The 21,320-nt window shown below is 39.2% G+C and overlaps 2 protein-coding genes across 12 annotated transcripts; both read left to right on the top strand.

Annotated features, from left to right (window-relative positions):
* The first annotated feature begins 422 nt into the window (after positions 1–422).
* Positions 423–8,842, top strand: LOC103718405 (DNA-dependent metalloprotease WSS1). Of its 11 annotated transcripts, XR_005511634.1 has the most exons (8): positions 423–688; positions 776–971; positions 1,839–2,363; positions 3,517–3,754; positions 5,599–5,819; positions 6,735–6,863; positions 8,378–8,494; positions 8,625–8,842. XR_005511634.1 is itself a non-coding variant. In XM_008807211.4 (5 exons), the coding sequence occupies exons 1-4, from the start codon at positions 534–536 to the stop codon at positions 3,706–3,708; spliced, it is 1,068 nt and encodes a 355-aa protein (XP_008805433.2). In that variant the 5' UTR covers positions 423–533; the 3' UTR covers positions 3,709–3,754; positions 8,625–8,842. The 11 variants fall into 11 exon arrangements, 2 of the variants coding, with proteins under 2 accessions (XP_008805433.2, XP_038981719.1); XR_005511642.1 differs by lacking the exon at positions 5,599–5,819 and having other exon boundaries at positions 6,833–6,863; XR_005511641.1 differs by lacking the exon at positions 6,735–6,863.
* A 4,719-nt stretch (positions 8,843–13,561) lies between these two features.
* LOC103718404 (mitogen-activated protein kinase kinase 5) lies at positions 13,562–15,278 on the top strand. The gene has a single exon (XM_008807210.4). It carries the CDS (start codon positions 13,839–13,841, stop codon positions 14,865–14,867), a length of 1,029 nt encoding a protein of 342 aa, XP_008805432.2. The 5' UTR covers positions 13,562–13,838; the 3' UTR covers positions 14,868–15,278.
* The last annotated feature ends 6,042 nt before the right edge of the window (positions 15,279–21,320 follow it).

Below are 21,320 nucleotides of genomic sequence, written 5' to 3'. Positions count from 1 at the left end.
AGTATTTAAATAAACCTTCAACCTTGCAACTCAGGCGCCGTTGCGTATTATTGTTAAATTAGGGGTCTCTGATTATCTTTTTTCCATTTTTAATACGCTAAGTGCTGCTAAAGGCTAAATAGAAGTTTGACGCTAAGCGACTTGTAAAGCAATTCCAATACACCTAGGAACCGAGGATAATTTTCTATCCGGCCATCTCCTTTCCCGAACTCGGGTTGTATCTTTCCCGCGAAAGAAGGATTCACCTTCCTTTTGCGAGAATCACCGTTGGATCATCCACTCTCGCTTTGAGATCTGTGAAGGCCGATGAATGACGGCGATCGAGTGTTTTAAAATCCGTGCGTTTGATGATCCAACGGTGGATTCGCGCGAAAGATGCAACCCGAGTCCCTCGTTCTCCTCGTATGAAACTCGTAAAAGGTGCCTCTTTCTTTGCCAAGGAGGAGACGATAGAGACCGAGCGGTCTTCCGGGCTCGTTCCCTCTTCCCCTCTGGCTTCATTCTACGGTTAGGGTTTCTCGATTCCCCTGGCGATGGATCTCGGAGACCTCAACAAGGTATGGGAGATTAAAACCCTCAAGAAGCCCGGCGAGGAGGAGGCCCGCCGGATGCTCGAGCGGGTGGCGAAGCAGGTCCAGCCGATCATGCGGCGGCGCAAATGGAAGGTCAAGAAACTCTCAGAGTTCTGGTAATCCAGGAAACCTTAATTTCTCCCCCTATTTGTCCTCGTTCTCCCTCGTTGGAGACCTATTACTCCTCTTCAATTGAGTTGCAGTCCGATCAAATTGGCGCTTCTGGGGCTAAACGTAGGGGGAGGCGCCGAGGTGAAGCTCCGGCTTCGGAGGCCCAACAGGGACTGGGACTTCCTCCCCTTCGAGCAAGTCCTGGACACGATGCTCCACGAACTGTGCCACATCGAACACGGCCCTCACAACGCCCAATTCTACAAGCTCTGGGACGAAATCCGCAAGGCTTGTCATCAAAAACCTTATTTTTGTTAAAGAATTCTGTGGCCTTTATACTCCCCTCTATTATTAAGGTTACCGTAACATGATTTTCAGATATAGTGATCAGAAAGCAACCAAGACATTGGAATCTGTCTTCTCTCAGTATAATCAATTTCATGCGGATGAATATTGTGTGATTAGAGTTTTTTTTTAGTGTTTATTGTTATTCCTCCCTGGAATCATGATGATGAACACGCATGATCATGTAAACCTCTCAACTTTTTGGTTGGGTATGTTGAACACTTTGTATTGACTGTGAATTAAGACGACTACATCCTGTTTTCACTATTTAATAAGTATAAATACATCAGATGATTTTTTTTCTAATGAATTCTTATTGCCTTTCTCATGCATCCTTGCAATGCTCTTTCTTTTTCACGGTAATGACAGCATGCTTCTTTGTACATTGGTTAAGAAACTTCAAATTTTATCTGTGTTGATGTGATTAATTTTATTTAAAGTGGTACTGGAGTGTTAATAATATAAAAAGAAACTAATAGATAATCTATTTTGATGCTTCTGCATCTCTCGGGCTTAGTCACCCCCAATATATCTAATGATTCTATACTTTAGTTTGCAGTATGGAAGATGTATTATCATGTAGGGATTCCTGTAAATAGAGCGCTTTTAATAGGTTATGATAAAGTGTACATTGAGACATCTAATTAGTTTTTTTATATTTAGGGGATATTGGTCTATCCAAGGATGGGGAAAAGTGTCATTGATGCTTATCTTATGATTTTGTCATTCAAGTTTTGAACTGATGTGTTTCATGACAAAATTGGGTAAAAATTGGTATTAAAAAAGTTTAAACTATACGGATTGTTGCAGGAATGCGAGGAACTGATGGCCAAGGGTACAACTGGCACTGGACAGGGATTTGATGCTCCTGGAAGACGTCTGGGTGGGTATACTCTCCAGCGCCCATTGTCATCACTTCGGCAAACTGCAGTGGCTGCGGCACAAAAACGGGCACGTATCGGACCGCTACTGCCATCTGGGCCACAACGATTAGGGGGAAATGGTGACATTATGACTGCACTTAGTCCAATACAAGCCGCTGCCATGGCTGCAGAGAGGAGAATGTATGATGATTTGTGGTGTGGATCTGGGCACAGCAACATCGCCAGTGAAGTAGATAGTAGCAGTGGCATGTCAAAGGAACCTGCGTTTACAAAATCAGAGGAACCTTCAAAATCTTCCAATGGGGTACCACAAGGCAAAAACAGTGCATTAGAGGATTCTACTTTCAGTGGCAGAGCACCACTATCTGGTGGTTCATCTTCCCAAGGCACAACAGATGATACAGAAGATCAAGTGATTTGGGAGTGCAGTGTGTGCACTCTTTTTAATCAGGTAAGACAATAGCAATGGTATGAGGTGCACCGCAGCCCTGAATATTCTTTCACACATACAGTTGCACAAATCGTGTACTGCTGAATGCATATTGTTGTCTGCTAGTAATTAGAGCAAGTTCAGTATTAACATGCTTCATCCAGAACAATATTAGTGGCAGATCAATATGACCAATAAAACATTTACCACTGATTAAGCATTAGTGCATCACAATGAATTAGTTAACCTATTAATTGAGCATGCCATACGGGAGCAATTAGTCCTTTAAGATATCGATCCACATGGAATGTTAGTCAAGACAACATGCACCAATTTCTCAGCCATTGGAAGAACTAAAGTAACAGCATTCACTGATGACGATTCAGGGCTTCAAGTTGCAATAATATTCAAGCTGATTTATATTTGAAGGGTAGCTGAAGATTTCAATTAAACATTTTCCTTCCTTTTTTTTAACTTTGCTGCTTATGAAAGATTTCTTCAATTCGTTCAAAAAGCTGTACAGATGTTTGGAGGAGAAAGTTGCTAGGGAATATATATTTGGTGTTTATAGCGCTTAGAAAGACCTCTATATCATCTTGGCGTGCAACAATTCGATTCTTTCTACCTTTTTCTCAAATCACAGGTCTTCTATTCATGCTTTCAATCTGCACCTTGTCTCCCATTTAATTAATATGGATGCTCTCACAGTTTTACTAACTCTGCCCCTGTACCTTTTGGGCCAATAGGAATAATAAATTTAATATGTAGAAAGGGAAATACAGTGTAAATTGTTATAGTTTGGGACTCTGTTGTGTCCTTTCTCCCTGGAAAATGCAAAATGTGATGAGGCTGTTCTTTCTATCGCTCCATATCATATTCAAATACACTTATACGGTAACATCTATATGCAGTTTGCCATGTAACATACAGGAATAATAATGCAGCAGCTAATGGATACAATTTACAAAATCCCTACTCTTTTAAGACCACTACTATTTATATCGTGAACTCATGTGCCTAGCTAGTTGCTGATAGTCGTCAACCATTTTATGTTTTGTCTACATCTTTGTCGTTAACATGATTGCTAGCATGCAATAATCATTTCTTTAGACAATTCTGGTAGACATTTATGGAAGGGCTAATATTTGTTTCTGACATGGTTGGGCCGCTACAGCCTCTGGCACCAGTTTGTGAAGCTTGTGGCACACAAAAACCTAAAGATGTTGGATCGAAATTCGAGACCTGGTCATGTAAATTTTGTACCTTGGAGAATAGTGTTAAGTTAGAGAAGTGTTCAGCATGTGATCAGTGGAGGTATTCATATGGTCCACCGGTATCCACTCCTGGTCCCAATTATGGCACTTGAAGATGCACTGCAGTTCACTAGCATAAATGGATGATGATATCTAGCTGTAAGTATCTAATGCAAATTTTAGTTTTTGCATGTTGGAGTTGAAATTAGATATGCAAATGTTTCGGTTACCGTGTGTTTGCCTTGCTACTCCATCAGTGAACATTGAAGCATACATTTCTATTGTCTGATATATTTTTACAGCAAGGTTGTCTAGTAGTATATTGAAATTAGGTTGGTATGGTAAAATAACAAAATTGCTTGGTATAAGGTTTTAAAAACCAGTACTACCAAAGGGCATACCCCTTTTTTTGAAAAATTGGCATAGTATCAGGTACCAACACATGGTATGAGACTATATCCTGTACCGACACACTATGTACTAGTGCTGGTTTTCTACTGGAACAATGCGGTCCCCTTGTACCATCCCATTCTAGTGGTTTTTAAAACCTTGACTTTTGGAGTACTTGCCCCATGCCCTCTCTCTCGCACACAAAAAAACATATTGTAAACCTTATTTATCTTGAGTCAAATGCACATATATATGCCATTGTTGTTTCACTAGTATATATGACCTGCATGATGCAAGTTGTATCCGTAGGCCTAATTTCTTCTAAGTCAGATACTCATATTGAACCTACATGTCTATGTGATAGCTATAGGTTGTGATGTAACCATGGAGGTTTCTACAAATGTTATTCTTGATAGTGATTTGAGACTCCTAAGTCCTTAAAGTAAAGTTTCATCTTACTGACATCAAGCATTGTCTATGATGGAATTGCTTATTTCTGTGATTCCAGAAGAGATGTGTCCAATTTACCAATTGTTATAATTTGATTGAAATTTAATAGTCTAGAAAACTGGGATAAATGTTGTCATGTGTATATAAGTCAGGACTTGTCACTTTATGTATACTTTGTCTTACAAAATTGACACTTGTTACACATCGCCAAGGAGAGATACAAAACCATGTCAATATGTACCAACGAGGTGCTGAAATCCATCCCAGCTTTTTTTTCCTTATTTTCTTTTGACAGATGATGCATATACATGTTTTGAGTTTAGGTTCCTCTTAGACATTCACAGCAGTCTCTGTGAATCCTTATGGATATCACTGATCTAAAAAATAATTAGCAGTAATAGGGCTACTAGGGAGGCATTTGGAGCTATGGACAGAGGCTATTCATATACTGAGAAGAAAAATGCATATAATTTACATATAAATTATGCAATTTGGAAATTTAACATGATTGATGAAAAGCAGCTAATGTGTCCAGATATTTTTACACCTTAACTTTGCAATCTGTTTCTTAAGATGTTGATGCTGAATAAAAGCATATGCATAGACTTGGGTGCTCTGTGTGAGCATACTAGTTTCCAGTAAGGCAATTGTTCTCTAGACAAAGCTTCCAGATACTCAAAAAATTGCCAGAAAATAATGTGTTCTCTTATTGGAAAGTTCGGTATCTAAGTTTCATTTTAGCAGCTTTAAAGTGGAGTCAGGGCTACATTGCAGTTGTTGCTCTTGCTGCTCAGGCAAGCCACTGTAAATGGCATGTCTTGACTGAATCCAACTTGTTAATTCTTGCACAGATGGTTCATAGCCGTGTTTCACTATAACCTAGTAACGTACAAAAAGGTTGGTTGGCTCTCTATCTAGGTATGTGTATAAAAATTGTGAAGTTTTGGCATCCAGGGTAACAAGAGCCCCTGTACCCTCTTCGGGGCCCCCCTTTTTTTTTGATTATCTGATGATTCAGTTTAATTTATTTATGAGATGAATGGCTTCCCCTGTATGTCTTTGTTGACAAAAAGAAAACAGTATTTTAAGGCTGTAATTGGTATTGTTGGCACTTTTCTTTTTTAAAAAAATGAAAAAAGGGATTCTGTTTCTATTTTTTTCAGATTTCTGACAATAGAAAATATGTTTGGTTCTCTCTCTCTCTCTCTCTCTCTCTCTCTCTCTCTCTCTCAACTACGAGAGGAGTTGCTTGACCATGTTAAGGCCAAGAGGCAGAGCTGGGAGGAGTTGCTGGATCATGTTGAGGTTGAGAGCTCTCATCATAGTGGCCGCAATAAGAAGATCATCATCGAGGAGGGCGACATCCTACCGCTGCTTGCTGGAGGTAATATCGGGATGGAATGAAAGAGATAAGTAACACAATTTGCAAAAGAAAAAGCAAAAGGAAAAAAAAGAAAAACTCTTCTTTCTCAATATAAAAATAAATTTAATTTAAAATAGATTACCTTTCATTATATAGATTAATTTTTATATATAAATGCAGCATATGTTTCTTTGAAATATTAATGATGGAGCAGAGTACATGGGACAGCTGATTTACAGCTGATTTGGTTGCCTCACCTAAATCTTGAATCATTAAAAACTAAGAAAAAGGGGAAAAAGAAGAAAAATCATTCATTTTTCCCACGATGGAAAGAGGACGTGATGGTTGGCAGCAGCGGTGATATGGAAACGGCCGAGAAGAAGCCGGGGCTGGCAGCACGACCAGGTGGGAGGGGGCTGTAGTGGAGGGGTGGGGAGTTAGGGTGGGAAGGAGATGACCCACTTAAAAAAATGGAAGCAAAAATTTCTTACTTCCAAGTTTTTTTCACAAATAATGAAAGTTTTTTTTTTAAAAAAAAAAAGAAACAGGATAACCAAATGTGTTTTCTACATTGGTTTCAATGTGTCTGTTTGAGAAAAAAAAAAAGGAAAAAAGGGTACCAAACAGGGCCTAAGTAATCTAAAGCTTCAGGTATTTTCTTCATGGAAAATAGAAACAGAAATAGGATAACCAAACATATTTTTTTGTATTGGATTCCGTATATCTGTTTTGAAAAAGAAGAAACATGAAAAAAACAACAGTTCCTAACTGGGCCTTCTTTTTTTTTTTTTTTAATCCTGTTGATCTTATTTTATAATGGATGTGCTTCTGCTTGGAAGATGATTGTTTATCTGCTTTCCTTAAATATGTCTGGCCATTAATTTTTTTTCAAACCTGATGGGAAAAAGATCTGGATGTAAGATTATGGTTTTGCAGATGTGTGAATATGTAGTTTCTGCATATAGTTTAAAGGAACGAAATGTTCACTGATGTGTTCCTTGACGTTCCATTGAAATGTGTCATCTGCTGTGAAGATACTACTGTATGTGGCTACGCCTCTACAAGGTGTGCTCTTGGTTCTCGTGAAGCTCTCTGTTTGCCAGCATGTTATATGTATGCATTATATTCATGTTCACCTTGAATGGTGACAACTGATGTGTTATTGCTAACCTTTGTCACTGCAAGAATTGTTTTCATGCATTTAAAAAAAAATTATGCTATCTGACTTCTGCCAGGAAATCATCTCTACTAGCATTTGGGCAGGTCCTTGATGGTCTATCTTCATGTCAAGGAGATGTGCAATCCACGTTATTTCAAAGATTTAAATGCTCCAGTTTACGCTGATTATAACTAGCCTAGGGATACAAAATTCATTGCTCTAAATTTGGAGGGGAGCAATGGTTTATTTAATAAGGGATATGTGTCTCTGTCCCTGATATCATATTTAACCATGTCTGCCATCAAAAAAAAAAGAAAAAAATTAACCATGTCTAAAGGTCTGGAGTCTGGAGTTTGATGCTGGCATTTAGGTTAGTAATGCGCGGAAGGGTGCGCTTTATTTGTGCAAGCCATGGCCTGCTAGAATTGGATTCGAGACACTATCTTGTGTGTTTTCTTTTTGATTAACTTTATATTTAATTGGAGAGAGTTGGGCTCTGGAGTAGGAATGGAAATAAGTGTAGGAATGGGAATAAGTGACTCTCACTCCAGCCATTTGGTTGGAGGGAGTTCCATTTCCATACCTATTCCGAGGGAAACAGCAATGCCTAATACCAGCTCACTTCCTAATATTCAAATCCCATGTTGTTAGCGGTTTAGTTGAAAAAATTAGGGCCTGTTTGGATTTTTCTGCAGGATTATGTAGAATTCGTGGATTGAGCCAGTACAATCAACAAGATCACAAGCTACAAGCTGAGCTAGGCCTGTATTTATGAAATACTAAGAAATACCTTTAGAGTGGGCCAGCCCGAATCCCATAGGGAGAAACTTTTTTCTTTCTATAGGCCGGCCCACTCCAAAGCTATTCTTGCATATTTTGCCAATCTAGCTAGTAGCTTGTGATCTTGTTGGTTGTACTAGCCCAATCCACAAAGCCTACAGGATTTTCAGCCCAGCTCCGAAAGAAAATCCAAACAAGCTCCAAGGATTTTCTAAAAATACTTCTCTATTTAATTGATTTCCAAAAATTTAACTTGATTCTGATTCCAGTTATGAACCAATACGCCAAGGAATATGTCTATTTCGATTCATTCCAATCTATTTTGATTCCGATTTCGGTCTTGAACTAAACGCACCTAAATGAAGTTATTCTTGTTTTTAGTAAGTGAGCTGATACAAAAGTGTGCCAATGGTCTTACAACAGTGCCTACCATTGTGGACCATACCGTAGATCCTTACAACGAACAGAATACTTTTGAGATATTGGCCTTAAATGTTGTTAAATTTCTTTATTGATCTCGCATTTAGCAGTAATTGAAGCAACTCATGGTCCTCACTAACAGGTCCACCCTCCATTAAAGCTTTTTGATCTGGAGCAAACATCTTATTTATCATTCCTTTTTTGTGATTCATTTTTACAGATTCTGCCATATGTGAAGGTTGGGCTATGAATTGGTTGATTATTTAACCTTAATCATTTTGTTCTGAACCAACCTCTTATGTGGGCTTTGTTGCATTCATCGGAGACTACATCTCATGTACATAAGTGATGATCTTACAAATATCCCCATAAAAATATAATTTTTTCCTGTCCATTGTTGCTGTTTTTTATGTTCTTTCAGTAACTTGAGGACATTTGCTGAAACTTTGATCCCTTGTGATGGACAGGGCTGCAAGAATTAAGCTGATTCAGTGATGGAGTTGAGAGAAGCTTTATTCTCTTGCTGCACTGGAGTATGTTTTGCTTGTTTTCTGATTGGTTTCATGTATGCATATACACCGAATATGCTGTGCATTTTATGTTTCACTATCCCTATCAAATTGAGATGACAATCTTTTGATATCAAAAATATTAAATATCATGAATGGTGGTTGTTGTATATCAATTTCTTTCTTGCTTTCTTTTTTTTCTCTTGCTAAATGAAATTATTTCTTTTCTGGTAAAGAAAAGAAGCATTCAATATTTATTTTTAAATATTAGCTATTGATGCCCTAGTGGTTAATCTAATTACTGATATTTATTATTGGCCTGTGATTGAGATGCATACTAGCTGCTGGTCTAGACGTCTAGCGATTGTTCATTAATCTAAAAGTGGCACGGTTGTTAGACCTGCAACTATAGGTTTGTAATTTTGCCATGTCTGGGGTTTGGGCACCGAATGATAGACCTAAAGGTTGTCAAAAATTAATTCGCCGACCAATCCCAAAACCTTTCAAGCTATCAATTTTCAGTGCCGTGAGATGCCAGGTATCATCAAATAAACCAGCTATTCTTGAACATCTTAGACTTGATGTTGGGCCCTGCCCTCCAAAATGGTCACAATCAAATTATAATTTGTTACATCTAGCTTGCTGTATCACAAGATTTGGACGGTGGACATGTCGTTGTTGTAGTACGTAGAGGTTCGGTGGTCTAGCTGGAGCGTATCTAACAGTAGCTTTCATGAACTTAGCATGAGCTGCGTTGCGGTTACTATAGTGTTATTAAAAGCAAAAGAAACATTAATTTGAGGGAATGGAATAGTAATCTCTTAGGGACACCCACTATGGAAGACAAAGTGGACCTAACAAGGAAAGACACATTTTTGGATTTTTTTCTCTTTTCGGATTCAAAGGCATAGTAGTAGAGAACGGTATCTTACATTTATTTTTTCATTTACTATCTTTATGATTCAATTATTAAAAAATAAGTGTGATGTTTAGGGCTACGATAGCCCACAGGCTTTCACATCCAATTGACATAATGAAAAATCTATCAGCATTTAGATGTGTCGTTCGCGACCGGAATTTGAATCGGACTGAATTGAAATGAAAATTGGATTGTCATATTTCTCGATATGTTTGGTTCGTGACTGGAATCGAAATCAGAATCAGAATGAAATTTGAATACTAAAAGATGGTAAAAATCGAGTTTTGAAGGATTAGGACATTTCCATTCTTCTTTAAAATCAGAATGAGAATAAAACTCCTCTCAATCAAACGGTAAAAATAGAAGTCATTTATTTCCATTCTTATTTCAGAATCTAACTCCCCACAACCAAACATGCTTTTTCACTGAATGTTTTTTTATAATTTGCAGAAATATTTGAAGCTGAAGTAACAAAATAATCTATATCATGCATCTTCTAACGCTGCAGCATTGGTTCGACATGATTATTACAAGAATTTCCAACGATTGTGGGTGGTATTCCGGGGAGTGGAGAGATTAACAATGTCTGTGATATAGAATAAGTCCATTTCAATGCGTCATGAGAAAAAGTTTTTCTTCTTCTTTTTTTATCACGAAGTTATAATTCTTAGTATGGTCCATCTTGTAGAGCGATAAGAAGCCATCAAGAAGGCAAATCGTGAACCTCAACCTTCTTCGCTTGACATGTGGTCCAATCTTGGAAAGCAGGCATGTTCAAGTTCACACTAAATAAGGCGGCTTGCTAAGGTCTATTAAATTTATCTTAATCGCATGTGCCTTCCATGATGATCTGACCTTCTAGACTTCAGATTACTCTCCTCTCGGGAGTTCATGTTATATATATATTTAAAAAAACAAGAAAAGAATATAACTAATGGGGCTCAGACCAGTAATTAAACTTGTCCTCAAACTTATAACGTGGCGAAAGGATATTGGTATGACTCGTTGGAAACATGTTTGATAGCTATAAGTTTGGATTATTCATGGAGCGGATGTAAAGCAGAAGGCAAGGAGCATCATTAACTTTCTTGCCTTCGTTTCCATGTTCTATTTTGTTACTCCTTATCTTAAAATCTTATATCATCAATTTCCATATCAATCTTAACAAATTATCATGTTTTCTAATCTTTAGGATAACTTTAAAATAATCTCATAACTAAAACAAAAAGAATTATTTTACATGGATATCCTTCTAAAATTTCAAATTTGCGTGTATACCCTCTTAAAATTTATATTATTTTTGTATCCTCGTAAAATATTATTTTTACACAAATGCCCCTAATATAATAAACACCATATTTATTTTAATTAAAAATAAATTAAAATTTATTCTCTATTATTATTGTGGTATAAATATTTTTTGCGCATATATCCATTAAGAATATTTTAGTCATTTTAATTTGAAATCGTTAATTTTTTTTAACAGCATTAGATGGCGTGGGTACATATAAAAATAAGGATTAAAAAAAAAAGATAGAATAGTAAAACAAGTGTTTTTCGAGGATATATATACAAAATTCGACATATAGGAGGGTATCCATGCAAAAAGAAATAAATAAATAAATAATAAGAGTCTTCTAGAATTATTACCATTTTTCTCTGCACATGCACAGAGTGGCATCAGACTGCAACTGCAAACCAGGGGGTGCCACGTGTCCGTGGGCTTTCATTGGATGGTCTTTCGTTTTGCTGACTTCCGTTTGATAGTCTCAAGCTGCAAACTTCTACCTTTGAATAATTATCTTCATGAAAACGACAGAGGCAAAGTCTCCTTCTCTAACGGCATCGCATTCGCCTCTCCTTTCCACCCTTCTTCCTCTCCTCGTCCTTCTCCTCTTAGTCCTGCTGGTGAAACCGCGACGAACCCCCCCGCCTGAAGACTAATGGATTTGGTCCAACCCGGCGACTCCGCCTGCCACGTGTCGCCCATGCTACACGCTGACGTTAGACATCCAACGTGGCATGTTCACACGTATGCGTCCCTTTTCCCCTTTATTCTATTCGTTTCTTTCTCTCATTTGGTAGGACACCACTAGACGCGGCAAGAGCCAAAAGTTCCGAGTTCGTGACCTGTTCATGAGTGTGGAGAGAGAGAGAGAGAGAGAGAGAGAGGGAGATGAAGTCGAATAAGAGGCCTCTTTGAGGGCTAGGAGTAGGAGGTAGGACGGGAGTAACAAAGGAGAGCTCGTGAGCTTGCCTTAGCATGATTGTGTATAAAAATATTTCCATGTCCATCTGAGCTGTCATTCTATTATTGTTAGTAAATTAATCTAAAACTTTTTCTGGACCCCTCTCATCATTTACTTACAAGCCTTCAGTAGTAAGGAACAATTCCATGTGCCATATTTAGTATCCATTTGCGCATCAAAAGGGTCGTTTAAGGAAGGATTTTGACTGAAAATTGTTGATTAATTGAAGCTAAACACTTAGTTGATGAAACTATCTTTAACTACCTAATGGTTAACTTAACAAATTTGCTATTCTCCCTCTAAAACAGGAAAAGGAAAGGATGTTGTTAGTCGAAATTAAAGTAAAAAAGGAGTGCATTTTAATTCATAAGTTTGCCGATGAAACGTGCTCTAGATCAAATGAATAAAATTTCTCACGTCAAATCTTATTTTTTTTCTATCTTTATTTACAATCTCTAGAAAGATGGTAGAGCCTCAAATGATTGATGTTTGTATGCACGAACCAAGTTACGTGATGAATAAGGTCACTTTCTAATCTATCAATTAGACTTTCGTGTTCCTTTATAGCCTCTTTTTGAGTTGATAATTATCAATGATCTGGAATTTGAAAAGTTGAAGAGATGACTTTAGGCCAAATGGCAAATAACAAAATGATTACAAAGTTAGATATATCTTTCTTTTCGTTAACCTTGTATAGATGAAACAAGAATTACTAGTTTTTAATTTTTCATAACTTTTTCTATAGAAAAAAGCTCAAAAGTATTGGCTACAACATGGGGGTAGTCTTTGAAATGCCACCTTTCTCTAAATTTTAGTAAAATTGGATTTTGAATTCAAATATCTAATCGAATGCTAAAGAGTTTCGATGCTTGAGCAAAAGCAAATGGCATTCAAATTAATGGGGTTGAGTTTTTTTCCTTTTTTGAGGGATATATGTGATTCTTTTTTTCATGCAATAGTTACATTTAATGCAATGAACCCACTAATATAAAGTTCTTCATAAGTATTTTTACTTCGAGATTATTAACAAATTGATGTTCTCATATCGACATTACTTCAACTATGTAGAACAAAGCAGGAAAGAGATGCAAATTAATTGACCATATTATTGTTACACAGGCTTGTTTACAAGAAGATATTTTGGATCACCTCCAATGTTATATTCCTCAAGTGATTGTATCACTTAATTATCTAATGAACAAGTGGTACTAAGATCATTTAAGTGTCACAGAGGACGAGTGCAAGATTCCAACACGCATTTTGATGGGCACACATGTTTCATTGGCATGTGTGAAATTTTTCTCTCTTTTTTCAAAATAAAGATATAAAAACTGTATAAATTTGTATATAGATAGATGATAAAAATTAAAGAATTTATGAGAGAGACTCAACCATTTCCATTTCAACAAGAGCATGCTTCGGACGCCGTATTCTATTTGATCTGGCGGAGTGACCTCTCTCCTACGTGGGGTTCGGATGGAACCCCCAAGCCCTACGGTTGGGTGTAAGAAAAAATGAGAAAAGAACAAAAGACGTAGAAGCAATGAAATGCCCCTTTCCTCTTAAACCTTTTCCTCCCCCTTTTATATTCCCATCTCACCTCTCATCATTTCCCCTGTAAAATTCTCCCCCCTCTTCTCTCTTCTGTCCCCTTCTCATATTCGAACCCTTCCTCCCCTTTTTCTCTGCGCCCCCCCCGCCCCCCCCCCCCCCCCCCCCCCCCCCCCCCCCCCCCCTCCTCATAAAAGATAACATTTTTTTTTTCCCCCTTCTCTTCTCGTTCCTCCTTTTCGTGCTACAATTCCATCAACCAAATAACTCCCCACCTCATCATCCTTTTTTTATACTCACACCCTTATTATATATCTATCAATACCTCCAACCTCAAAGCCTCCATCCTTCTTTTATTGATAAATGAGATGAGAATATAGTTCTTTGTATGGTTTCCTTCTCCTCCTCCTCCTCCTCCTCTTGTTGTCATCCTAAGAAGAAGGAACGGCCATCATGAGACCCGGACCGGCGCCCTTGAGACCGGTTCAGGCGGGCACCACGAACCGGCCACGGCGGCGGCCCGACTTGACCCTCCCCCTCCCTCAGCGCGACCCCTCCCTCGCCGTCCCCCTCCCCCTGCCGCCTCCTTCATCCTCCTCCGCCTCCGCCTCCGCCACCCCGCCCACCGCCTCCTCCCAGACCCCGGCACTCTCCGACCTCGAGCGCCTCCGCCGCGTCGGCAGCGGCACCGGCGGCACCGTCTGGATGGTCCGCCACCGCCCCACCGGTAGGATCTACGCCCTCAAGGTCATCTACGGCAACCATGAGGACGCCGTCCGCCGCCAGATCTGCCGTGAGATCGAGATCCTTCGCACCGCCGACAACCCCTTTGTCGTCCGCTGCCACGGCATGTACGACCACGCCGGCGAGATCCAGATCCTCCTCGAGTACATGGACGGCGGCTCCCTCGACGGCCACCGCGTCTCCTCCGAGCGCTTCCTTGCCGACGTCGCCCGGCAGGTGCTCACCGGATTGGCCTACCTCCACCGCCAGCACATCGTCCACCGTGATATCAAACCCTCCAACCTCCTCATCAACACCGCCCGCCAGGTCAAGATCGCCGATTTCGGCGTCAGCCGGATCCTCGCCCAGACCATGGACCCCTGCAACTCCTCCGTGGGGACCATCGCCTACATGAGCCCCGAGCGCATCAACACCGACCTCAACCACGGCATCTACAACGCCTACGCCGGCGACATCTGGAGCTTCGGCCTCAGCATCCTCGAGTTCTACCTCGGCCGCTTCCCCTTCGGCGAGAAGCTCGGCCGCCAGGGGGACTGGGCCTCTCTCATGTGCGCCATCTGCTACTCCAACCCCCCGGAGGCGCCGACCACCGCCTCGCCGGAGTTCCGGAGCTTCATCGCCTGCTGCCTCCAGAAGGATCCCGCCAGGCGGCTCAACGCCCTCCAGCTCCTCCAGCACCCCTTCATCACCCAGTCCCTCCATCACTCCTCTTCTTCCTCATCCTCGTCTCACCCGTGATAAAGATGTTCTAGCTTTCAATTTTTCAAAAAGAAAAAATTTTAGTTCCCAACCGAGTTCTATCGTCTATCAAAAAAAGAAAAAAAAAAGAGAGAGAGATGGGTGGTGATGCAAAAGGTGTGTTCTTTCCCCTCTCTTTAATCGAAAGTTAGCTTTTTTATTTATTTTTTCTTTCGATTTTAGTCAGAGTATATGGAAGTTCCAATCTTTTTACCTTTCCCTTTTTTTTGGATGGTGGTGGAGATGATGAGCTCTAATGGTGGCGGTGGTGGAAGAGGGGGAGATGGACTGTAGCTTTTGTTGTATTCTGTACTCGGTGGAGCGATTACATTTGATGCATGTACTATAACCATCAACTATGGTGATGGCAAACCAAAATGAAATGGGAATCAATCCCCTTCTTTCTTGTCTTCTGGATCTCCCCCTCTCTCCCCTTTTCATCTTCGTATCTTCTTTCCTTACCGTTCTCACCTGCTTGGCTTTCGCTTGGAGTTTCTATCTCCTCTCTTTTTATGGCTCTCCATGGACTTGTGGGTGGGGCTTCAGGCTTTGGTGTTGGGTATCTCTCGACCAGCTCTTCAAGATAGGCATAAATGCGAGGTACATTGGGGCGGGTAGAGGAAAGGTGATCTACTGATTGAGACAAGAGGGAAAGGGACGTGCATAGAAATAGATATATTTTTATGTAAAAGGAACGAACAAGCACGAGAGAAAAGAGAGATAAAGAAGAGACGGCAACCTCCATCAATGGAATGGATGCATGCGATGGAAAGGAGATTGGTACCAGAGCTCCTGCCTGGGATCTGCAAGTGGACGGTGTGATTTTGGAAGAATGGTCAGGCTCGGGGGGCGTTTGAGGGCATGCGCGAGTGCAAGAGGTTGATAGGTCGTAGCGGCAACAGCAAGACAAAATGCTTGTCAATGGGTCTATTTTGGTAGTGTTCGATAGGTTTCTTGGTTGTTGGTGTTAGCCTGTTAGGTTGCTGTGACAGGAATTCTGCTTGTCTAATAATGATTGGAGTTGATATGCTGTGTGGGGCTTTAAATTATATAAATTGTAACAGAGTGGGCTATCATTTTAGATTTGATGAATGGTTTCAAAGAAAATGACTCACGGTGAAACTGTGACTGGTATTGAAGAATCACCCTCAAAAGGGATAAGGATTAAACCCTTCTATTTTAAAAAAAAAAATGTTATTGCTTGGTAAAATGATAATGCTTGGTCGGTTTGAGCCATGAAGTAGCTATTTTATGCAAAAAGAATGTAAAAGTTAGCTCTATTCCTAATTTTGCTCCTCATGGAATCTCAAATTGCCATGACCATTGTCATTAAAGTTACCTAGAGAGCTTCAAGATCAACATATTAGAGTTTGCTTGGGTTCTCAGGTCATTCATGAAGTCTGCCATGTATGAAAATGTGGAAAGTCATTCATAAGTAAGATGTATAAATGAGCATTTCTGTGCCAGCCAAGAGTGGACTCGGTTATCAAGTAGACTTAATAGAAGAGCAGTAAGTTTATAAGTTCTTCGTACAGAACTGTTTGAACAAAAGTGGATGGTTCAATATGGGACTAGCTCTAATTGGTTACAGTCACCTGCTTCCCCGAAGCAACAAATGCTTCTTCCCATTCCATGGTTTCCTTTTCGGGTGTCTCAAACTCAGCTTTCCCGGCCTTCAACATTGGTAAACAGAATGGCCAAAAAGATTCACCTCAATGTTTCTTTGCTAGTCTTCGATATAAAATGAAAACAAGGAGAATACCTCAACCCGTGCTTCTTGCTCGAGAGTAAAAGTTCTGATACCACTTTCGAACAAGCTCGATGGGAGAACCGTAGTAGCAAGCAATCAAACTTATGTTGCTAATCCAGGAGAATGCCCTGGGAGTTAATATTGAAAGAGAACCTCTATCAGCTTGGCAGCATTGTGGAGTCTCCATTCCAGTAAAGCTACGAACACTCCCTTTTCTGTGCCATCACTGGAAACATACAGAAGGGTTCATCTATCTAAACCCCAAAACTATTGACACTCCAAAATGATCAAATGAGAACAACAGCATTCTGATTCTTTGATGCAGCAGAAACACAAGCCTGTGACAAGAGTAGTAGCTCTCACAAATTTTGGGCTAAGTTGAATCCACCAGAAACAAGTCCTCCCTGTGAATGGCAAACCAGCAAAAAAAGTAGTTAGATGATGTGTCCACATCCTAGTACATTTCTAACTACAAAGCATTACCAAATTTGCCTCTCCAGTGCCTGTAAGATACTGCTTTCTATCCCAACCTGCAACAATAAAAGTCCTCATTATGCCACGAAACTTGTTACCTTTTTGTATGTCCAACTACTGGCTAAAACATTGTAGTGAGACAAGACAAGCAGCTTCATGTATGTGCTAGGGAAGATAAAATTTACCAATTTGTGGATCACCGGCGTTTGCATCTATATTTCCAAGGTGGCAGCTGCAAATTTGAAGCATTGCTACTAAAGCAAGACTACTTTCATGTTACCATTTTGATCATGTCAACCTGAATGACCCTGACTCGCAAATAAGGCATACCTATGACCAGAGAGAGCAGCATGGTTGCACTCTGTGTTGAGTTTAATTCTCCTGCAGAGTGGAGTAGGGATGTTGCAGAGACAGTAGTTTATTAATGTAGTTGATAAAGGAAATAAACTGAAATATGCATCAACTCTCTATCAAGTTCTTTAAATAAACTGAATTCAAATTCTCAAATCATGATGTTACTTCACATCCACGATCATATTCTCCAAAATAGCTTTACTAATGGAGGAAATTTAACCTTTACCCACTGACTTTTGTGATAGTTAAAAGACATGCAATAAGTTAATGGTCCGACTTGCTCTTCAATGAACCGATAAGATTATAAGGATATACCACAATCATATATATATGTGTGCCTCGTTCTTTCTGTTCCATATAGCAGATGGGAGTGAAGATTCTGAGCAATAATTGGCATTTTGGACATGCATCTGTAATTGGATAAGAGAATTTCTGAAATTACTGGAATAGAATTTACAAAGGACTTATTCAATCCTGGCTTGATGGAATCTTTTATGTTGCCCATGGCTTTCATTCTCAAGATGACTGACTGATGGTAGGGAAAGACCAATCCACAGCTATCACAGCCATGAGGCTGCTTCCATCCAGTATGATTCTAACACATAACTCAGTAGGGTACGGCATCAACTCCCAGGACATGCAAATGTCAGTCTGATAAATAGTTTGCATTAATAAGCAAATATGTTTTGGAAAAACAGAGCCTAGCTAAAGGAATTAAAAGAGCTACAAAGGAAGAGCATGTAGATTTGGAAGATCAATGTGGGGTAGTGGGGTAGAAAAAGGAAAGGTATAAGAGATTGGAAAGCATCGGTCGGCAGACAACCCCAAGCTACAGAGAATCCTGCAGGGTTCATGGATTTCTTTCAAAAGGTTTGCACTGAATAAGGATATAGCCCATAAATATAAATGATAATAAGAAATTCGTAAAGCTGAATCCAATAACCTGAAATAGGGATTGTTGCCTGTATATAAAGTTTCACTCGGCATAAAGCAAAAGGTGGTCAAAGATGAGTACCTGAATGGCCACACTTCTGTAAGAAAGGTGGTGATGTTGCAGCATCCCATGCATATCTGACATAGAAATGATGAGTTGACCAAAGAAAGAATATAAAACTGGGTCAAATGATCCAATAAAAAAATATAACCAAGATATGCACTGATTCTCGGTGGGTTCTGTGAGGTTTTGGTTGGATTCGCAGGGTCCTGAAAGAGAGAGTTGCCGTTACTTCACCATATCTTCAATTTTCAAAAAAGATTCTAGCAAGTATTGTTGATGTTTTAATTTATTAAAAAAATTAATTTTAAAAAATAAAATTAATTTTATCTCCTATTAATTAAGTGTTCCAAAAATGTTAAAACTCCTACATTATTTTTAGCTCCATGTCAGATATATGGAAGCAAGTCCTCTTGCTTAATAAAAAAAAAAAATTCTGAGAATTCAAGTTGGGCTTTGAGGGAGTGGGCTGATGACCACATGTGCCTGCTTAGCTTGGCCGATCGGGTATCACCTCTGACTGCGCTGGTGCTTTGTTTCATCTTCACATTTTCTACTTTTTATTCTTTTATAACACCATTTTAACATAATAAAAACAACAATGTAGCAAATTTTATGCAATATTCTTCCAACAAGTATAAAGAAATCCATATATAAAAAACAAAACAACAAAGAATAAGGAAAAGAATTGTTAAACAAAAAATTCATATTATAAAAGTTAAAGAGGATTGGAAATATGATATGATTCATTCAATGCCAATGGCCTTAGTTCCTAATGAAACCTTGCAAGAACTTCATACTATGCAATTATCAGATATCTAAACTACTAGAACGACTTAAAGCAAAAGCGTATACCATTGAATAGAGTCTTTTCCAATGAGCAGCTGCTCGTAGAAACTTTGACCGTAAAGTGACAAATATGCAAGTTAAAACAGACGTCCATTAAAAAAATATTTATTTTTATATGAAAATAAATTGTGAAAAACATTTTAAACAAAAACTAGGAAATTCGATCTCCATGTCAAGTGATCAAGCTCTCTTTGCATATCAGTATTCAAATAGAATCTGATTTCCCTCTTGGCAACCCCAAAACACAAAATTCTCTCCTCCAAAGTAGTGTGTGACCAACAGAGCATCCAAATTAAGTACAAATTTAAAACCAGAAAGCACAAATACCAGAGCACTAACCCCTCGAGGCTTTTTTTCACTTCAGCAGCAGCATAGGCACACACATCTGCCTTAGAGCTGCAAAACCAGTTGATTGAAAACCCTCAAGTAATCACATGTAACCGAGAAATAAATCTTTAAAAATTATTAAGATAATATGAAAATTAAATGCCTGGTAGCAGCTCAATGCATGTAGCTTGGATGCATGAACAATTGAGCTGGGACCCATGAGGGACGAATTCTAGTACTCTGCAGTATTGCCCATGAAAAAATAAATAAATAAATAAGAATTTTGCGATTTAGGATAGGGAACCTTGCAAGGTCAGAGAGTAAGGAAAATAGCAATAAGAGGACATGCCAATTAAGTATCATTCCAACAACTACAGCTGGAGTGTTGAACCTGGAGTTCTTTTGCAAGGGCTATCAATTCATCCAGGTTTGCATTAGATTCCTGACGCTTTTACCAGTTATTATCTATCTATCTATCTATCTATCTATCTATCTATCTATCTATCTATCTATCTGTATATATACTTTTAGGAACTTCACCACTATTAAGGCTGCATTTGGTGTCATTACTATTTTTTAATATTTTAAAAAAAAACTATTTTTATTCTTAAAATTATTTACAATAGAAAATATATTTTACCCCCCCCCCCCCCCCCCTCCCCCCTCTCTGTCTGTTTTAATAAGAAAAATGAAAAGCCACGAAAAAGTCGGAAGTATGGAACCGAGCAAGAGAGGATGGAGAGTGGGGAAGGAGGCAATTGGAGACAATGCAATCGGAGCCACTCGAACAGAATCATGCTCAATCAAACCAACAAATGTTGGGAACAAACGAACACCACCGTTCTCAAAAGAACAAACTAATGGACGGACGATGATGGAAGATGGATGCTAGAAATGAACACCGAGAATGAAATAATGAACGAACGATGACAGAAAATAGACGCAGAGAACCAATAAATAGATGGACGGAAGAGATGGTGAGACTGAGGAGGACGGTGGCGAGGCAGCAAAAAAAGTCACCGAAGAGTCAGACGGTAGTGGGGAGAAGGAGGGTGGCCAAGACCTTAAGGAGTCGGAAGGGCGGCACCAAAATCAGGAGGATTGGTGGAGAGGATGAGAGAGGAGCAAAAATGCACTTTAAAAAAAGAGAGGTGAATGTGAATTTTCACTTTAACTTTTCTTTCAGAAATAATAAAAGTTATTTTTAAAAAAAATAGAAATCGGATAACTAAATATATTTTTTGCATTAGATTTCATATTTAAAAAAAAAATTAGAAAGAAATCATACCAAACCAGGGCCAAAATTTGTGACTTTTGTCAAAGCTCGCATTTGATTTCTAACTATCATACTTCAACCTATAAGTAGCTTTCATTGCACATTGATGCTCCGCAAGAAGTTCGTACTAATTCCTAGCATGTCTAAATTACACAACCAAAACAAACTGGACTGACCGCCATTGTTTTACCATCAGGAGAAGTATTCATGTCATCGAAGGACCATCTATCAACTCCTAGCTTGTTTATAAATTCAAAATTGGCTCACACCGTATCATTGAGATAGAAAACATCAACACAGCCTCGTGAGTTATTCATCAGGAACACAAGAACTCGTTTTCATCTTACTTCTTTTGGCGATAGCCAGTGAATTTGTCTCATCTTCACCAAAAGGGTCAGCTTCAGTCCCATAGAATGTATGACAAAAGGC

Source organism: Phoenix dactylifera, chromosome 1 (genome assembly GCF_009389715.1).
Source record: "Phoenix dactylifera cultivar Barhee BC4 chromosome 1, palm_55x_up_171113_PBpolish2nd_filt_p, whole genome shotgun sequence".
NCBI lineage: Eukaryota > Viridiplantae > Streptophyta > Magnoliopsida > Arecales > Arecaceae > Phoenix > Phoenix dactylifera.
This window is presented reverse-complemented; position numbering and strand designations above follow the sequence as displayed.

Coding starts and splice junctions, on each gene's coding strand:
- LOC103718404 (XM_008807210.4), top strand. CDS start 13,839: ATGAGACCCGGACCGGCGCCCTTGAGACCGGTTCAGGCGGGCACCACG.
- LOC103718405 (XM_008807211.4), top strand. CDS start 534: ATGGATCTCGGAGACCTCAACAAGGTATGGGAGATTAAAACCCTCAAG. Junction 972..1,838: donor TCTGGGACGAAATCCGCAAG/GCTTGTCATCAA, acceptor GGATTGTTGCAG/GAATGCGAGGAACTGATGGC. Junction 2,364..3,516: donor TGTGCACTCTTTTTAATCAG/GTAAGACAATAG, acceptor GGGCCGCTACAG/CCTCTGGCACCAGTTTGTGA.